A 21044-nucleotide genomic window follows, 5' to 3' on the forward strand; every position below is an offset into this window, starting at 1 on the left:
GGGCTCAAGTGTTCAATCTACACATATTTTGAAATAATGAAATATAAGACCATGTATAAGCAACTGTTGAGTTAATCCACATACATCTATAATCATTGACTTTTCCCATCAAAACTTTGGGATGCTCTGAGGAAGAACATGTCTGTGTGCGTCTCAGTCATGGGCCAAGTGGAAAGAACCATGGGGACTGATGTGAAGTTGAATCAAACGTTGACCATGCCACTCAGCCTGGTCAGCTTCAGTCCCCTCATTTGCAAATGGCAGGTAATTCCCACCTCAAAGGATTTCTGGGAGAATGAAGGGAACTAATGAGTGGGAAACTGCCTAGCATAGAAAGGTTGCTTAATGGTTTCTTCCACATGAAAATGGTAAAAAAACAAACAAAAAAAAAACAACACATAGTCACATGGGAATGTGGTGTTGAACAAATTTTTACTGATGAGCAAGAAAGACTAGGCAGGGAGCATCTGACCTAACAATGAGAAGTTCTTGATGAGAGAAAGTGAAACACTGTTGTCAAGGGAGATTGTGACTATCACTTTAGCATGTATAATGTTAAAAACCAGGAAACATCCTCCAATTATTTTTTAAAAAGTGGTGGCCAGAGAACTCCCCTTCTCAGGTCTCAGGAGCCCTGCCTACTTGTTTTTCTGCAAATCCCCTGCAAGGTGATTCTGCCTGAGGATCTCTTTTGCATCTTACTTCTCTGCATGCCATTTGACATGAAATTCTTATACAATCAGAAAGACCAATTCCATTAGGATTTGCAAAGCCACATAAACAAAACCCTCCCACGAAAAGATGCCAGTGGCTTTGAACATTTCAAAGAAATCCCACTGAGGCACCAAATCAGACCCTCATTCCCTGCCTCTAACTTATCTGCCCAGGGTCAGGCCTTTGCCTGATGTCGTACCCTTTCCATCTAGAGATGTTTGGAAAAGGTGCCGCTGAAAGGACAGCCTCACGCTGGGCTTATTTAGTCCTTCCCCACAGGAAATGATGGAAATTCCTGGCATTCTTATCGGAGAAAGGGGTGAACTCCGCTGGTGTCAGTCTTGAAGGGCTGTGGCGAGAGGAATGCGTGCAGCTCTCCTTTGTAGTTGGAGGTGGATAACTTCAAAGCGGCGCCTTCTCCAAACCCAGAGATGAAGCCAGCCTTCTGGGACGGGTCCCAGGAGAGGAGAGACAGGCAGCCTGGTCCCCAAGCCCAAACAACCACAAGTTGAGGCATCCAAGTGTTTATCTTGAGCAGCTTCCCAACGACAGTTCAGCATCCTCTCGGTAAACTCTTCAATCCTCTCTGCTCTGAAAGCAGAAACTCACCATGTGCCGAACAAAGGACCCTTCTTTCTGGCTATTGGGCTAAGCATATCCGAGCTGCTACTTCTCAGAAGCCCAAGTAGTCCTCTACACTGGAACAGACACTCAGTTCCTCTAAACCTTAAGGCAAGAAACAGCTCAATGATTTTATCTTTGTCACTGGTTTGGAGAATGGGTTTGGAAGGAGGGGATGAAAGGTAAGGAGTGTGTGTGTGTGTGTGTGTGTGTGTGTGTGTGTGTGTGTGTTGCGGGGGGGAAGGTTCTGGAACAGGGTTGGGCTCTACTCAATGCAGATGTCTCAGGCTGCTTCCGGATGCCCAGCACTATGCAGGTTAAACTGTTAAAAAATATATTCTTATTAATCTGAAATTATTATCCAAGGGAAGAAAGGGAAAAGAAAAAGCCCAGTTTGTTTGAAACTATTGGTTCAGGGAGGCCAGTGAAGTTGTGAATAAACAAAACTATTCAAGGATACACTTTAAAAAAGGCTTTGGAGACCCTTTTTTGGCTATAGCCCCTAAATAATTTTTCAGTAGTTCTCTTACAATTTTTCCACTTCGTTTTTACAAAAGACGAATTCTACTCCATACAGAATACTTCCTTTTACTTGCTGCTGTTTCACAGTTTGCAATTTTTCAGATTATTTTTCTCTCATAACTATAAATACTCCCTATAGCTGAGCCCCAAGGAAGCAACTGCGTCAAACACAAACAACAAATGTTTCCAGCTGCTCACATCTGCCCATGATTGTCACAGGCGGAACCAAGTATCTCCTGCTCCTCCATCGTTACAACTCTGGACCTCCTATTCTTTTCCAAGATAACACAAGAAACCGAGACCTTCATGCAACCAATGAAACAAAGGTGGTCTGTCCCCACCCCCTCGGCACAGAAAGGGGCAAGGCCGACCCCAGAGGGAGGGCTCAGGACATCCAGGGTGGCGCTTGTCATTCTACCAACACTGCCCACCACGGGGCTGGGGCGGACAGCCACTGTCCCCAGGCCTCCTTGCCTCTCTCAGTTCATAGCAATAAAGCAGGGAGTGTGACGGAACAAGAATCCATGAGGCTGCTGAAATAAGAAGGTTCCAGGGACCTACTGAATCCTAGACACCGTGTTCAAGCAGCAGGATCAAATAGTTGAAGAGGGAAGAGCCTAATATCAGGATAATGGGCAACATTTATGGGATGCCACATGTGCCAGGCCCTGTACTGATCCAGTATCACCCTTAATTCCACAACACCCCTAGGGAGTAGGCCTATGATGGACCCACATTTCACAAGTGAGGAAACTGAGACTTTACCATTTTATTTATTTTGTATTATTTTCATTATTTTTTAAAAAATAATTCTTTATTGTTGAAAGTATTACATATTTCTCCCCTTTCTCCCCCATTAACTCTCTCCAGCCCGACCCTGCTCCCTGGCCCCACCCCTCAGGCCCTCACCACCCTGCTGTCTGTGTCCACTGACCAAGCATCTACGCATGTAAGGTCCTTGGTTGATTACCTCCCACCCACCCACCCACCCGCCCCCACCTTCCCTCCAGAGATTCCGCATGGAGACTTTACAATTTTAAACAACCATGTGCCCAAGGTCAGCGTTGATGAGTGCTGGAACTCAGATCCCAAAACACATCCCTGGTTCCAGCGTCCACACATTTAACCACTGCCCCCCACCGCCCCCAGAAAAGATGAAAAGCAGCCATCAAGTGGGAAAGATGACGCCTGGCCTGCTGGCCTCGTGGCGTTGTTGTGAAGGAAGAGGACGTTTGTAAGTCCTTTGGTAAAATAAAAGCGATACACAAACGTGGACCGGAGTTGTTATAATCATTCCCAAGAGGGTTAAAGGGCAGGATCTGGAACGCACCCCTCTGTCCACACTTCTCCCCTTCTCCTGTGGGGTTTTGATGCACTTATCCCTTGGAAGGGAAACAACATTTTCTTTTCTCCTACTCCCTATCATTTTAATGAAAGAAACTTTTTAACTTGAATGTATTCATGTTAATCATAGGACTAATCAGAAGGTTTCAGAAGACATTTGGATCAATTTATCACAAATTCCAATTTTATAAATGTGCATTTACCCCTTAGCATAGGAACGAATTCTCTTTCTCCTCCCGCTAACTATAACAATAAGGGCTCCCAGAGCCACGTGTGCTATTTTTGAAGACTACAGTAACTGGGAAATAAGCAGAAGGATGTCATTGTAGTATATATCATGTTCTATTTATAGAACATAAAAATTAATATACTGGCACCTCATGTTCCAGAGGATGAGCTCGGCCACACTGTAACTATAGCTACATCCCAAATTAATTAGCTCTGCATACTGACGCCAAGAAACGCTGATCCTCAGAGCCTGATTAAATGTTGAAAATGCTCACTTCATTAACCTTTCAAAATTTCCCTCATCAAAGCTTTGGTCAGAGGAGAAAATAAATGGCAAACCCATCAGATTTAACTCTATCTCTTCTTCAGACACATGCCCAGAACTTTGGGAAAGAGGTTAACAAGCATGACATATAGAAAGGCTGAAGAAAAAAAGAAGACCTGGTTAAGACCAAAGTGCAACAATGAATCCTGAAATAGACAAGGGATGACTGTCCTGAAATAATACCACACCACACTAGATCCGTGGTCGGCAAACTGTGGCTCGCGAGCCACATGCGGCTCTTTGGCCCCTTGAGTGTGGCTCTTCCACAAAATACCACGGCCTGGGCGAGTCTATTTTGAAGAAGTGGTGTTAGAAGAAGTTTAAGTTTAAAAAATTTGGCTCTCAAAAGAAATTTCAATTGTTGTACTGTTGATATTTGGCTCTGTTGACTAATGAGTTTGCCGACCACTGCACTAGATCACTGGAGATCACCTCTTTTGCTCTTTATTGTAATACTAGAGGCCAGATACATGAAATTTGTACACAGGTAGGGTCCCTAGGCCTGGCCAGCGATCAGGGCCAATTGGGGCCTTCCGGCTGACAGCCAGAGCCTTCCCTCCGGCTGCTGCCGGCCGGGGCCTTCCTTCGTTCCACGCCGCCCCCTGGTGGTCAGCACACGTCATAGAGAGCAATCGAACATCCGGTCTCCTCATTGAACTCCCGAGGGGACACTTTGCATATTAGACTTTTATATGTATAGATTGCATTGAATTTGAAGAAACACATTATCATTTTATTGATTTGAGAGAGAGGAAGGGAGAGACAGAAACATCGATGAATGTATTCATGTTAATCATAGGACTGAATGTATTCATGTTAATCACATACTGTTATAAAATTGGAATTTGTGATAAATTGATCCAAATGTCTTTTTCGATGTGAGAGAGAAACATTGATCAGTTACCTTCCATATAGTACATGCCCTGACCGGAAATTGAACCCGCAACCTAGGTATGTGCCCTAACTAGGAATTGAACCCACAACCTTTTGGTGTATGGGACAATACTCCAACCAATGGAGCCACCTGACCAAAAGCACAATATTGTTATTAAACAGCCTTGACTTTATGTAGTAAATGCTTCTAAATAACTATATATGAATAACCTTGGAAACAAGCCACCAGGTCACAATTTGCTAAGACAGTGGTCCCTTTGTCCTGGGGATAAGTAACCTCTGCTTCATCTGGAGCCTAAATTCATCATTGTATTTGCACAAATAAGACATACTGAAAATGAGACAACAATTAAACCCTTTATGTTATCCAGGCTACTTTTGCAAAAATAAAAGCCATCGATATGACCATATTCGGAGGCAAATCACACCTTTACATGTCCTCGGGGATGAGGTTTCAGACCTGCCACACCCACTCTGGAGTTCAGCAGTAGCTGTACCAAAATGTCCAAAGTGGTGACAGCGCCGAATCTCAGGGAGGGACCATGCCACCTTTCTTTTTGTAGTGCTGCCCCTTCAAAGCACTCGTCCATCTGGTATTTCCCTTAGTCTCACCAAGGAGACGGTGAGGTAGACCCACCTACCTGGGCAGGTGTCATTGCTCACTGGGCAGCATCTGAGGCCCACAGAGTTGAAGTGACTTTCCAATCACAAGAGTAAGTAGGAGCAGAGCCTACAGGACTGTCCCGTCTCTCCTACCACCCTTCACACCAGCGTTGTCCTCCTTTAATGATTAAGGTGGACTATACCTGAAGGAATGGGCTCTTGGGTTCTGCTGCTTTTAACGACCAGCTCTGGCCATTTCTTAGGAAATGAAAACCCATTTATCTTCTATAAAACCAGGTCGATTGTCTTAGGTCCTGCAAAAGTGACCAGGCCTCCCTGGTGGGGCCATATTGGGTGTCCAGCCTACGCTAACAGTTCTGTATCTACAGGGACCCTTCTAGGACACAGAAGTTGAAAGGTCACGTCAACCTTATTGCTGGACCCTTCCCCAAAACTACTCCAGCCTGGGAGTTAGAAAACTGACTATCCAATCTCAGCTCCAGCTAACCTGCTTGAGAAGAACTTAATCTTTCTGGGCCTCACCTTCCTTATCTGTAAAATTAAAGGCTGATTTAAATCATCTCAAAGGCCCTTCCATCTCCAAAATTCTAATCTACCCCTAGGCTGGATATCCATCACTTTACCTAAAAGCTGAATCCGAGAATTCTCAACATCAGAACATCTCTTTCACCGCTTATTCCAAGGTTTCCCATTTTAATTTCATCCCTTTCTCCTACTTGTACCACTTGGTATCATCCTCTTCACTCCTCTCTATTTATGTGGTCGAGTATTTTAAGTTATTATCCTATCTCCTCTGAGTCATCACTGTGTGATTTCCACACATAATTTAACCACCACACATTAAATCCTTTCAGCAACTTACTATTTTTTGTGGAGTTCGTGTGTTTTTTTCACCGAATCCCCACCCACCTAGCTTAGTTACATGGTCATCAAATTTTAAATAACATTTCTCTAAAGGTCACTCTTTTTTATTTATTTTTATTTATTTTTTATTTTTTAAAGCAAACTTTTCTCTTAGTTCTTCATATTCCTACTGATTTCCAACTACAGATCTGAAATCCACTGATTTCTAAAATATGTAGGCATGTCAACATTTATTTTGCCTTATTTTGACAAGCTTGATTTTCCTCTTTATTCCTGTTTTTCATTTTTGTTTTGTTTTCCTTCCCTCTATAATTCTTGGTTTCATTTCCACTCCTGCTGCCACCTTCAGTGAACCCTCCATCAGAAAGCAGAACACAGGGTACCTATCCAGAAATACGTAACTGTGTAGACACAGAGCTGTGTACTGTGGAGGAAGGCAGGGGGCACTGAGCATAAGCCACTCTGCCAGCACATGAATGGAGGAGCTATGGGCTTGGCACCGCTGTACTCCCATTTTAAAGCCCTAGTTTTCCCCAGAAAGAAATGCAGAAGTGTGTGTCCAGAAGGAAAAACGCTAAAGCAGTGAGGGAGCCAGAGCAGCTGGGGGTTGTTAACTTTTATCAAAGTCCAGCAAGGATGTTTTTTAAGCAACAGGAAGTAGATTCGTTCTCTTTCATATTCTCTCTCTCTCTCTCTGTCTCTGTGTCTTTCTGTGTGTGTATGTCTCTCTCTGTCTCTGTCACACACACACACACACACACACACACTCCTTTTCTCCTCTAACCTTCTTCATTTCCTCTGGCCAAGGCACAGAAACAAGCTGGACAGAAAACCTCAGTTCCCTTGAACTACCTGTGGAATTCTGCAATGTTCACTGGCAGTTCCTAGCCAAACGGCCGAATACGAGAAGCCTGGTCAGAGAGAGAAGAGCCCCCGCATCAGCAGATTCCGAGGCAGAGGAGCGCGTCTTAGACCCCCAGAGCGGCTTCAACAGATCACCACAAATGTGGCATCTTAAAAGAGCACAAGGGTTTTCTCTTAGAATTTTAGGGGCCACGGTCTGAAATCAGCTTCAGTTGGCTGCAATGAAGATGTTGGCAGGGCTGTGCTCTCTCCAGAGGCTCTGGACAGAAAATCCATTTCCTGGCCTTTTTCAGCTTCAATTGTGTCACTTCACCACTTCAGCTAGTGGCCGTCTGTGCTCCTTGGCTTAGGGCACCATCCTCCACCTTCAGAGCACATCACTCCAATCTCTGCTTTCATCAGCATACGCCTTCTCCTCTGGGTAGTCAAATCTCCCTCTCCCTCTCTCTTATAAGGACACTTGGATTGCACTGAGAGCTCACCCAGATAGCCCAGGATAACCTCCCCATCTCCAGTTCTTTAACTTTGTCACACTGCAAAGCACGCGTTGCCATACAAGGTAGCATTCAGGTTTCAGGGATTAGGGTGTGGGCATTTTGGGAGGCCATAATCCAGCCTACCACAGAGCACACGTGTTTAGTTGGATTTCTAGAAAAAGCCTTTCTCACTGTCTACTAACATTGACTGAGTTATGAGCATGGGGCCTGAGGAAAAAGGGAAGATGTTTTCTAAAAATCAAAACAGAAATTCCATGTGTGTTTGCTCCTGTCTTGTCACTGGTTTACCTTTCCCACCATGTTTTGCCTTTTACGCCATCTGGTTTGTACCCATCGAACCCCATAAGCGTTCCACGCCTCAGCACAGCTCCTGCTCCAGTGCCCTCGGTGTTGTGAGAAATCATCCACCTGTTACACAGAAACTCAACTTCCAACCAACATGGGGCCTCAGAGCCACACACGCTCATGTGTCAAGGATCCAGCAATGGCCTTACTGTATCCCAGATCAAGCACAGAGAAGGAGAAGGCTGTGTCAGAACTCACCAAACCTCTTGTAACCGAAGGACTGCATCTCCTCCTCCTCTGCAAAGTCGTCTGCAGGAGAAGAAAAAACACAGCGTTAAGCCTGGTGAGGCCCAGAAGTGCAGGGTCAGGGCAGGACTCAACTGTGCGACCTCCACCTGCTCCCCCTCCCCTTCGTCACAGTGGCTTCCCCTCCGCTCCTGGAACACACCATGTCTTCCTCCTGTTCCTTATGCGACTCATTCTAATTCGGCTCTCAACTAAACGATGACACTTCTGAGATGCCTTTCCCAACCACCACCTCGCCCCTCCGTCACACCATTCTATCTTAATATTACTCTCTGATATCCTCATTTGTGTGTGTGTGTGTGTGTGTGTGTGTGTGTGTGTGTGATCATGAGTCCTGTGAGCAGAAACTTTTTCTGTCTTGCTTTAAGAATGAATCCCCTGTACTTAGAATGGTGCCTGTCACAGAGCAGGGGCTTAACAAATTTTGTTGAATGAATGACTAAATAATTAACTATCCAAAGAGTTAAGTTATATTCACATGATTGAGCCCACAGCCCTCCCTTTCAGATGCTGGCTGGGCTCTGTGGTCATCTCTTCCACCAACTGTGGCATCTCGGGAGCCCAGCCTGACTCCTGCAATGACAACCAAATCCTTCCCCACTCCCTTCCCATTGGATAACTGGGACTGACAAATGGTTTCCCAGTAAATGCATTTCAAAAGATAGACTGGCTGTGGAAATTCCTAGATTCAGAGCCACTGTGGAAAGAGAGAGATGTTATGCCAGTCGAGCTTTCCATCCAAGAAGCCTAAGTCCCCTTTCTAATATGAACGTGATGCAATTCCCTCTCACATCAATAAAGAACGTCTCATTGTCTAGTTCCACCAGGTGTAGGCGCCGGCAATTAATTGTGCAATTAAAGATCACTTTTGATGACAAACAAAGGTGTTAAGACCAGGCCTTTCCAATTATTCTGGAATTGGTCACCAGTACTGCACCAGCACCCAGCTTTCTCCCCACATGCAATTCAGTTCAAAAGCATTGATTCCACATTTACTATGAACCAGAGGCTGCCAGGCAGTGGGGCTTCAGAAGTGAGTGAGACATGGTCCCTTCCATCAAGAAGCCGAAGGCTTTCAAGGAGGAGAGGCTCATAGGGAGAAAATAAAGCCTCTGTGGTCATCTTTTCAGCCCCCAAACAGGACATAGGACCTGGCTATATCCGACCCTTGGAGTGTTGTGGAGAAACCAAAGGTGTATGAGATCTGTAATACAATGTGGTGAACCTCAGAACACTAGTTTGCTATAAAATGCTATGAAAACACATGTAAGAGAGCAATTAACTTCTAACAAAGAACGGAGACGTGTGATATCTTTGTATTTTACCTTTGTTTCCTTATCAGAGAGCAGGGGTGAGCTGCTTGTAATCTAGAAGGCCAGGTGTTCATAATTAAGGTAGTCTTCTGATGTTCAAGATTAAAGCTTTAGTTCTTTCTACAGGGAAGAACATGCTTACAACCAAGAGAGCAGCACCTTCCTCACTGACCCAGTAATTGGTTAGTTCCACAAATACATATTAATCCCCTACTTTACTAAGTAATTCTATCCTATTAATGGCTGAGCAGCTGGGTCTAGTCTCAGTTAAAGAGAAATCCTTATCTGCTGCTTCTGCTTAGAAAGCCATGCATTTACTCATTCACTCCTTCATTCATTCCATAAATGCTTACAGCCTAGGGGAGTTGATGAGACATGAACATAAGTGAAGGACGATGCCACCCACACGTCAGCTTCCCCTGCCAGCTCCAGCCCCCCCCCCCCCCGTCCTCACCCCCCCCCCCCCGCCACTGTGCCAAGTCTGCAAAAGAACCTACTCACACGCAAACCGTGTGGGCCAAGGAGGCAACAGTGAAGACTTCACAGTGGAAACAAAAGAGCAGTTTGTGCTGCATTCCCAATAAAAATAGCATAGAATTTCCCATTAGACGTCTCTGTTCTCCTCCAAAGCTTCTTTTCAGCAGGCCCACCATTAGTTTGTTTGTTTGTTTGTTTTCTTTTTCCTCTCTGATCTTTTTCCCATGCATGTAGTCTGACTGACTCCTCTCTCCTTCCTGAAGTTTCCCTGGGAACTTCAAATGTCTCATACTTTTGTTATTAAAGCATTCCAGCTCTGCCTTCCAAATTAGCATGCCCAAACTCATTAGGGGGTTCACGAAAACAAAGGCTTTACAGACGACCCCCTAATAGAACTAGAGTGGGATCTTCTGCTTCTTGTCTTAATCCTCATCCCGAAAGAATTAGGAATTCTCATGGCAGCCACTAAAAGAATACAAATTTCTATCTCATCCAACTCTAAAATTAGATAGTAAATTACATGGGACATAACAGGTACAAGTAAAATAACACAAATGATGTCTAACTGGGATTATTGGGAAGGTCTCATAGAGAAGTGCCTTAAATCAGTTTTTCTTAATATTTTTCTTTGGAGTGAAAAAGATAATTGGGAAACACTGCACACGATATCCTTTTTTTTTTTTTTTAGAAATTAATAATGGATTTTGAAATATTAGAGACTCTGAGAAGTGCTAAGAGAGACAAAGATTTAAAAAAACACAACTTGTTTGTTTTACTCCATGCTTTCAATATCCTTAAAAGCGGTAGAGTTGGGCAGGTAACACTTAGTCTAAGAGTTCATCAGCATAGGTGTCCCCGAGAGCCATGGTGCCAAATTTTCCCAGCTGTTCAGCTGCTAAACAGCCAGGTCAGGCTGGTGATGGAGTCGGGCATTTAGGGAATTGAGAATGAGGGAGAGGCAAGAGCTGATGGGGCGTGTGATGTGTGGAGAACCCTCATCAGGCTACCAGAGCCACAGGAGGGAGAATTCGAGGTCAGGCGTTCCTAATGCTAGGGCATTTTACACTGAGTAGCCAGATTATTATGATCTCTGAATATTAGAGGCCTGGTGCATGAATTCGTGCATGGGTGGGGTCCGGCCAGCCTGGCCAGGGGGAAGGGACATGGGCAGTTGGCCAGCCTGCCTGCTGGTTGAACTCCTGGTCGAGGGGACGATTTGCATATCAGCCTTTTAGTATATAGGATATACAGTGAGTGGCCAGATTATTATGCATTCAGAGATCATAATAATCTGGCCACTCAGTGTAGAAGGCAAAAGCCAATGATAGGGCTCACAATGGCTGACGGGTCTGAAGAAGACAAACAGCCTAATATTATGTGCAACGTTATTTTCTGTTCTCGAAATCTTTTCCTCACGCTGTGTAGGCCCAAGCTACGTGTGTCCCAGGTTGTCTCTATAGAATCGGGGGCCTGCAAAGGTGATATATTCAAGTAAGGATATTCTCCCTAGAGAATATGCAGTCATTTTAGCAACTTGCCACTTTTCAAAATCTGTCTCTGACACAACCTATGCCACGTCACTCCTACATGAGCAAGGACTGGGCTAAGATTTAAGGCCTTTAAGTTGTGGAATGATCAGAACTTGATCCCTGCTCTGACAGTTAGTCTGCAGGAAAGGGGTAACCCTTACATACTAAATAACAAAATGTGAGTAATTTGAGTTACATCTACAAGCAGGGACTTTCTTGGCTTCCACAGAAGTACTTCAGCATTTTCACTTTAGTCCCTATGAGCTGTGGCTTGCCTATTTCAAAATGTGACTTTTATTTTATTGTGGGCCAAGCTGTGCAATATCCCTATGGTTAGACATCACCTCTCCTCCCCTTATACTTCCTTTCTATCAGTGTGACAGCAGCTAACTGTCTGCCTTATATTTCAACTCTGGTTTTGACTCCACCAGATGGAAAGCCATTTGAAAACAGGAAACTTGTCACATTGTAACCCTCAGCAACTAGTACATTAATGGGACATTACAGGCACTCAATAGTTGTAGAAAATTAAGCAGGTTAGAATTATTCATATGTCTATCTCTCCTACTAACTGATGAATTCTTGATGGACAGAGATGAACTCTTTCTCTTTTTGAATGCCCATCATGTTTGGGGAAGATAAGAGAATGAATATTTAGTCAACAACTACTGAATATCAGATGCTTCCCATTCATTGTGTTTCTCTGTTTTACAGGTGAGAAAACTGAGGCTCAGAGAAGTTACATAATTTGACCCAAGGTCTTACAGCTTGTGAGTAGCCAGGCCAAGACTAAAACCTAGCCTGTGGGTCCCTCCACACGGTGGTGGTAATGACCACACAGACCCAAGAAACTAAACCCTTTACTAGCAACAGAGAAAGCTAAAAAGCAATCATCTATACTATAGAATTCTGAAAAGGGACTCGACTCTGAAAGGAGGCTAAAATTGGAGGACTGGTTGAACATATATTTAAGTGGTGGTGAGGATATGAAAAATTAGAACCCTCAAACGCTGTTTGTGGGAATGCAAAATGGCATAGCCATTTTGGAAAACAGTCTTCCTCAAAAAGGCTAAACAAAGAGATACCATATGATCCAGGAATTCCACTCCTGTGTATACATCCAAATGAAAACATGTCCACACCCAATTTTATACATGAATGTTTATAGCAGCATTATTGTAAAAAAAAAAAAAAAGTGGAAACAACCCAAATGCTCATGAACTAATGAATGGATAAATTGTGGTATATCCATACAATGAAATATTATTCAGCAATTAAAATGAGTGGAATATTGCTATGTGCTACAACATGGAGGAAACTTGAAAACATTATGCTAAGTGAAAGAGGTCAGTCACAAAAGACCACATATTGTATGACTCCATTTATATGAAATCTCTACATTAGGTAGATTCATAGATGCAACAAGCAGATTAAAGGTTTCCTAGCGCTGGGGACTTGGGGAAAATGAGGAGTGCCTACTAAATGGTAAGGGATTTTTAAAAAATCCTACCATTAATATCTTTATGGAGATAAGAGAAAATAAAACATCCATAAAATAATAACAGGGTGCTACAAAAAGGAACCATCATCCATCACCATTTACCCTTTTCTACCTCAACTACCTCCTTCTCTCTGGTAACTACTATCATATTGTTGTCTGTGTCTATAAGTTTTTTGTTTTTTTGTTTATCTTGTTTGTTCATTTGTCGCTTTCAGTCTTATAACCCACATATGAGTGAAGAAGCTTTGACTTTGGGTGGTGGGCACACAATGCAATATACAGATAATGTATCATAGAATTGTACACTTGAAACCTAGCTAACCTTATTAAGCAATGCCACCCAAATAAATTTAATTTAAAAAATAAAAAGGAACCATCAGAGAAAAAGAAAAACTTTTAGAAATAAAAATATGATTACAGAAATGAAAACTTAAGAGTTGGGAGATAAAGTTGAAATATTCCAGAAAGAAAAAAAAAAGACAAATAAATAGAAAAGAGTAAAGACAAGAAAAAATTAGAGAATCAATTCAGGTGGGTCCTATATTCAAGTAATAGAAAAAGGAACAAGGGAGCAAACCATCGCAGGAATAATCGAACACTCTCCAGTATCGAAAGACCTGGTTCTCCAGAATGAAAGGGCCCACCACTTCCCAGCACAAAGAAAGGAAAGACATCTACTCCAAGGCACATCACTGTAACGTTTCACAACACAGAACAAAACGAAAATCCTAAAAGCTTCCAGTCAGAAAAAGAAAGATGACCACAGAATAAAAATAAATAAACAAAAAGAATGGTTTCACACTTCTCAACAGCAAACTGGAGCTAAAAGAAAATAAATCAGTGTCTTCAAAATTCCAAGGCTAAATTATTTCCAACATAGAAATATCTCAATTAAATGAGTAGATAACAGAAAAAACTTTTCAGACTTACAGATTCTCCAAAAATGTACCTCTCATGCACACTGTTTCCAGAAAGTTGTTGGAGAATGCATTCCATTAAAATAGGAACAAAGCTAGAAAGATGTGTGTGTGTGTGTGTGTGTGTGTGTGTGTGTGCATGTATAGACCCTAACCAGTGGTCGGCAAACCGCGGCTCGCGAGCCACATGCGGCTCTTTGGCCCCTTGAGTGTGGCTCGGCGTTAGAACCACTTCTTCAAAATAGACTCGCCCAGGCCAAAAACCGACTTCTGCGCATGGGCCACGAAGTTCCAGTTGCACTATACATGCGCGCCTGTACGTGGTATTTTGTGGAAGAGCCACACTCAAGGGGCCGAAGAGCCGCAGGTGGCTTGCGAGCCGCGGTTTGCCGACCACTGCCCTAACCTAATCTTAACCCTAATTCTGAGTAGGTCATAAGGCTCCAGAAAAAAATTCTTCAAGAAGATAAAAATGGGAGAATACCCAATGTGTTTGAACACATTGCACAGTGATTTAGGAAAGCGATTTGGGATGAATGATGATATATATACATACATAGGAAGCTAAACAAACAAAATAAGAGGATTATTAAGGCCAGGGGAAACAAAGTTACACAAGAAAGAAATACAAGTCTGCGGTGAATAGCATTTACATCATTGTAATAAGGCAAACATTGAATATTGAGCCAATCAAGATTGGGACATAATTATATTGGGACGATGGAGGGTAACAGGTTTCCATTAGAGGGAGGGAGAAAGGACTAAATTCTCATCTGCTCTAAAGGGAAGTCAATATATAATGCCTAAAACTAAAATAAGAATAAGGAAGCGTACCAGAAGCATATCACTTATGGGTCATGATATGGGTCCTGGGAGAATGTCTGCATAAAGGGCTACCGACATTTATTTCCATCCCTCGGCCTGTCAGTCCACTTCCACTCCTTTTCAGTCTGGAAGGGCCTGTGACCTGCTTTGGCTGATAGAATGTGCCAGAGTGGCTGACCTTGGCGCCTACGCCTTAGTGGCCTTCCAGCTTGTTTTCACCCGCTTGGCAGGCAGCTGTCATGTGAAAGGTCTGACTACCCTGCTGGACTAGAGGCCACCTGGAGAGAGAGGACCTCTGGAGGATGAGGGACTGTTAAAGGAAGGAGATAAAGAGCAGGGAGCCCTCAGCCATTCTGTCCACCCCGATGATGCTCCCTCCAGGGGAGTCTGGCCAACGTCTTGGGAAGCAGAGGCCAGCCGCCCTACCGAGCCTGACCCGAATCGCAAAATCATGAAAAAATAAACAGCTGTTGTTTTAAGCCACAGGGTTGGGGATGGTTTATTAGGCATCAGTAGATAACGGAAAGAAAAGTAAATATAAAAAAAACCCACAAATGCCAAAAAATGTTCTCAAGAGGTTGTCTCTGGGGAATGGTGAACGATGAAATGATGGAGGGCTGGGCAGGAAACTAGAGTTTTTCATAGTAAATCTGTGATATTATTGAACTCTTTAAACTATGCACATCTCTAACTTTGATAAAAAAAAAATAAATAAAGTAAAGCAAACAAAGCAAGGGAATGTGAATGGAAGATAAAGGTCAGGTAGGCAAAGGAAAGCGCCCAGGTCCAACACATGCTGCTGAGCAGAAAAGGCGTCCTGCTCTCCAAAGGGCCAGGGTACGGAATTCCGCCTGAGGCAACAGAGTAAAAAGTCGGGACCTCCAGCCTTCAGTACCAGGCACAAAGCGGGTTCCGACAAATGCCAAATGGAACAGAACACGTTCAGACTTTTTCAGAAGCCAAGATGAAGGACCCTGGACAGAGGTTAGACGGACTGTAGACCACTCTTCCAAGCTGAGCTCAGGGCTGCCATTCACGTGAGCATGTCCATCAGCTACTCTACTGTTTCTACCTTGACGCAGCTCCAGCTCTTGTGTAGTCATCACTGTCCGAACGAAACAGTACAGTCCCATCCACTGTTCAAATATATAACGGCTTCCCACCAGCCCGCGGGCACCCTCTGCTATGAGCATTCCTGCACGCTGCCCCCCATCTGTCCCCACCACCACTACCTGTTGTGGAAAGCCTCTTGGTGAGGAGGGAAGAAGGTGCCCCTGCACCCCTAGGGCCAAATGCTCAGTGCAATCTGGATCCCCGAGTCTACAGCCACACTCCACTGGCCAGTGTCCCATTGAATCGCTTTCAGGTGGTTGTCTGTGAGAGCTGTGGCCTCCACAATGTGTCACAGGACTGCTAAATGTTTCAGGTATCACTTCAGATGCTGCTATGCTATTTTGGAGGACTTCTCTCCTAAGGCCAGATGCCGATGTGATGCTAAAGCTTGGGCTTTGGAACTGAAAGACCTGGGTTTGAAGAATGGGTCTACTTTGTACTGACAACATAAGCTCACATCTGCCTCTCAGTCTCCTATAAGATGGGACTAATAATTCCCATCACACGTTGTTGGGATGGAAAAGTGAATTGGTAAACGGAAGCACCTGACAATAAATATGAGGGGCGGGGGGGGGTGTTGTTGTTTTTTTAATAAGGTGGCAGAGGTAGAGATAGCAGCTGCTGTGCTTTAAAGTCCAAAATATATATCCCAGATCTTGAATGTTCGTGAAATACAGAATAGCTTTAGGTTTGCGTAGGGACTACTTTTCAAAAGACACAAAGCTCCAGTCTGAGGTTAGCATTTGGGGGAGGGCAACAGCAGGGAAGAGAAATATGTAGGGTGGGTTCAATTTGGGCTGTAGCTAATTGACATCGAAATGTGTGATATTGAAGAAAATTTACCTCAATGTACTTGGAGCTGTAAAAACTGAAGACAGACATACTTTAACCTTGATTTAACCCTAAGAGCAGTACTGATAACACCTGTCCTAGTTTTACAGCTTTACAAATATAAAACCTCATGCTACCCCACTGGCATCTCTGGGCCATAGACATATTCTGCCAGTGAATGAGTCAGTGCATGTAATAAAATATCTGAGGTTCAGGATATTTTTTATATATTGACTTCCCTTTAGAGCCTGTCTCCCATTCAACAGCTCCAGGTCTTCCCCCTACCCCATCCTAAATGGATAAAGGAATCTGTAACCATTTAAATACTTGCAGATTATTTCAAATATTCCAAGGGACTTATTTTGATTACTCAACTACTTTCTGAGTTTCATGTTTTGCAATGGGATTACTTTTGGGGTGTTTTTTATTAAGTCAAAATTATCCTATATAATAAAAGGCTAATTATGCAAATCGACCAAACAGCACAACGACCGGTCACTATGACACATACTGACCACTAGGGGGCAGATTCTCAATGAAGGAGCTGTCCCCTGGTGGTCAGTGTGCTCCCACAGGGGGAGCACCGCTCAGCCAGAAGCCGGGCTCATGGCTGGCTAGCGCAGCAGTGGTGGTGGGAGCTTCTCCCGCCTCCGCAACAGTGATAAGGATGTCTGACTTATGTCGGACATCCCCTGAGGGCTCCCGGAGTGCTAGAGGGTGCAGTCTGGGCTGAGGGACACCCCTCCTCCGAGTGCACGAATTTTGAGCACCGGGCCTCTAGTAAAGACATAAAATGACTCCATATCACGGCACAATTTATAATTCTGATGCTTGTAAAAATAGCAGATTCTTGTTTTTAGGACAAAGAGATGTAGTATCTTTTTCCTTCTGTTATACTCCATCAAAACTGAGGAGGATTGTTTGTTACTTTTACTCCAAATTGATAGTGGGGACTAAACCAAATTTCCCCCAGCAGCCAACTTCAACACTTAAAAAGAAACAAATATGACACTCAAAACCTTGACCCCTACATCCATCATTCATGTGTAACTACAGGGAAAGTAATGGACCTCCCTTTCTTCAATGAAGGACCTTCTCATCCAATCATGCTGGTCAGGTTAATAACAGGAGAGTCAGGATGAGGACTTGAACACTCACTTCAAATTTTATAAGGGCCCTTGAAGGGACATGTGTCATTTGGCAAGAAAAACTAATGCCATCCATTTCTCTGGAGGCACGGAAAAAATAAGTGGCCTTTGTTTAAAAAAAAAAAAATCACACACAAAACTTACTGGTATACATCTGTTTTGTTTTGAAATCACTTAACTTTACATTTAGTTTATCCAAACAAATATGCCAAAGCAATATACTGTAATTAATTACAAATGATGGAGCAAAATAGAGCTTAGTAGACAGTTTGAGAAAACTTTGAGTTGGATTTTCTCTCATTTCCCACGCTGAAATGTCATACTTGACAGTTTCAGTGTGGCTCTGATGTACCACCTGCCTCTTTAATGACTATTAAATTACTATTAGAGTAATGTAACCTGAAATACGAAATATAATTCACGCTAATGAATCAGCTCAAATCTCCCCTCCAAATGAAAAGAACCCTGTCTTCAGCCAGGTTGCCCTCTCTTCCTGGTTCCTCCAGCTACATTTGCCTAAACCTCAAGTAGGACATTTGACTTTTACATTGGATTCCAGTTGTTTATGCATAAATCTTACCTTGCCTACCAGCCTGCAAGTTCCTTCAGAGGCTATACACATAATAAACATTTGGAGCCACTTAAATAACATCCTAGATAAAGAATAAATGAAAGCTAGTTAGGGCCTAGTGGCCCAATTATAAATTATAAATAAAATAGAAATGTGACAGGTTAATGGGAAATGCACAATACCAACTAAATAGACATGATGCCAAGTGGTTAAGAAAACATATACATAAATCTGTCCTAACACTTATCTAGAGACAAATTTGTCTTATGTTTTAATTCCTTGATGTCCTATCCTAACTGGATAAAAGGGGACACTGAATTTGAGATACAAATCTATAAAAATATTATGTCATTATTAGTAGGCACCTGAATAATAGTGCTCCTGGAAAATTAATGCGCCTAGCTATATTAAATATATTTACATATATTTACCAATGTTATACCACTACTAGAGGCCCGGTGCACAAATTTGTGCATGGGGGGAGGGGAGAGGGGAGGGACTGTGGGAGGTTGGCTGGCAGGCCTGGATCGAGCAATTGGGGACAGCTGGCCAGAGAGGAGGGGCCGTGGGAGCGCACTGACCACCAGGGGGCAGCTCCTGTGTTGAGCATCTGCCCCCTGGTGGTCAGTGTGCATCATAGTGACCGGTCGTTTGTTCGTTTGTTTGGTCATAATGGTCGCTTAGGTTTTTATATATATAGATCATAACAAATGAGAAAATTGTACCATTTCATTAGAGTGACAAACGTCACTATAAATCTGGTCCCTGCATTTTCGGTAGGGCTGATTTTTTACTATATTAAAAAAAATGACAATAACACCAGTGACGGCAGCTGGAGATGGACCAATATAGCACTGTTCTCCATTGAGCGCACAGCTCTTCCTGTCCCTGAGGTCAGTTCGAGCACATTTGTCATTTGAAAATTACTTTCATTTCAAAACTGAACTTTTGTTTTCATGGTAAACTTACCATAAATGGTTCATAATTGGCAATTATATTACTGCCTGAAGGAAGCAGCAGGTTACAATAACAGTTTTACTACAACTGAAACACCTTAAGTTCCCATTAAGTGCTAGATACCAGTCTAAACAATTGATCTACACTAACCTATTTAATCCTCAAAAAAGTCTATCTGGTAGATGCCATTATTCTTCCACTTGACAGATGAGGACCCTGGGGGCCCCAGTGGTTAAGTAACTTGCCTGTGGTCACCAGACCCTCTGGATTCATAGCCCACATCCTTTGCCATCACACTAAAATCATCAGATTCAACTCCTGGAATCAGTACATATAATTGCATTTTATGAAATGGTTATATTTTAAAGTAATATTTTCAACTATAAAGTTGGACAATTTTCACCTTTGAATAATAAACTGTTATATAAATATCAACTCGTTTCCTAACATTTCTATGTCACAAGGAAGTGACTGAGGCCCAAAGAAGTTTGGCTACTTCCACAGAACCAACAACAAGTTAGTTTTTCATGCAGAATGTCAAACGTCCAACTTAGGCTACTGAATATGACTTCCTGTGATACTGAGTTATGGTCCCAAACCATTCAGGAAGCACAGGGAGTCATATTTAATATATCCAAGTACAATAAATTTATTAAATCTCCCATATTGAAGAACACATTTCTTCTATGTTTTTAAGAGTGTTGATTGAATAATTATAGTAAATTCAGGGGTTAAAAGAGCCTTAGCATATCTTTGGAATCTTAATTTTGGATTACTAGTTTCTGCTTACATTGGCTTTCACTGCTATATTATTATGAAGGCCCCTTAAGCAACTGGCAAGACCTTTTCAAGGTACTATGTTGGTTTGGACTCTTCAAATATCATTCTCCTAAAGAAATCAAATAGCTGCTTGAAGAAAAGTTACCTCCCTCAAGGTTTGAATGGTTGTTGTCTTAGAAACTGTTGTTAGCAATAAAGATAGCACTTCCTATGAAGAGTGCCTAAACCTCCATACTCCTTATTTAAGATGTTTATATATTATATTATATTATATTATATTATATTATATTATATTATATTATATTACACTATACTACACTATACTATACTATACTATACTATACTATACTATACTATACTATACTATACTATACTATACTATAGGCCCAGTGCATGAAATTCATGCACTCGGGGAGAGGAGGATCCCTCAGCACAGCCTGCACCCTGTCTCAGTCTGGGAGCCCTCGGGGGATGTCCAACTGATGGCTTAGGCCCGCTCCCTTGGCCGTCAGTTGGACTTCCTTAGCACTGCTGCAGAAGCGAGAGAGGCTCCCACCACCACCGCTGCACTCACCAGTCATGAGCCCAACGTCTGGCTGAGCGGTGCTCCCCCTGTAGGAGCACACTGACCACCAGGGGGCAGCTCCTGTGTTGATCATCTGCCCCTGGTGGTCAGTGTGCATAATAGCAACCCATCATTCCGCTGTTCGGTCTATTTGCATATTAGCCTTTTATCATATAGGATTATTCTATTTTACTGACCACCTACTGGTGGTTACAGTCTGTTCTTAAAAATGGCACTTCTGACAATGTTTCCTATCTCATTGTAAACCTGTCAGCAAGGATCTTGCAGGGACTGTTGTTAGAGTTGATGGCTTCAGGGCCATCCACATTCATCCAATCAGCCATAAGCAAAACCTCCCAGGAGATGAATGCTACATCCAGCAGCAACCCTGGAATCTGCTTTATCTTTGCAAGAGCTCCCAACTAGAGA

The 21044-nt window shown here is 43.0% G+C and overlaps 1 protein-coding gene across 1 annotated transcript in view; it reads right to left on the reverse strand.

The window, feature by feature from the left end:
* The window catches only part of COLEC12 (collectin subfamily member 12), a 178643-nt gene that overhangs the window by 150938 nt on the left and 6661 nt on the right, over positions 1-21044 (reverse strand). The window contains exon 2 of the mRNA XM_008160145.3: positions 8041-8091. Within this exon, the coding sequence (XP_008158367.1) occupies positions 8041-8091 (51 nt within the window). The remainder of the gene's footprint in view (positions 1-8040; positions 8092-21044) is intronic.

This window comes from Eptesicus fuscus, chromosome 12 (assembly GCF_027574615.1).
Source record: "Eptesicus fuscus isolate TK198812 chromosome 12, DD_ASM_mEF_20220401, whole genome shotgun sequence".
Lineage (NCBI taxonomy): Eukaryota > Metazoa > Chordata > Mammalia > Chiroptera > Vespertilionidae > Eptesicus > Eptesicus fuscus.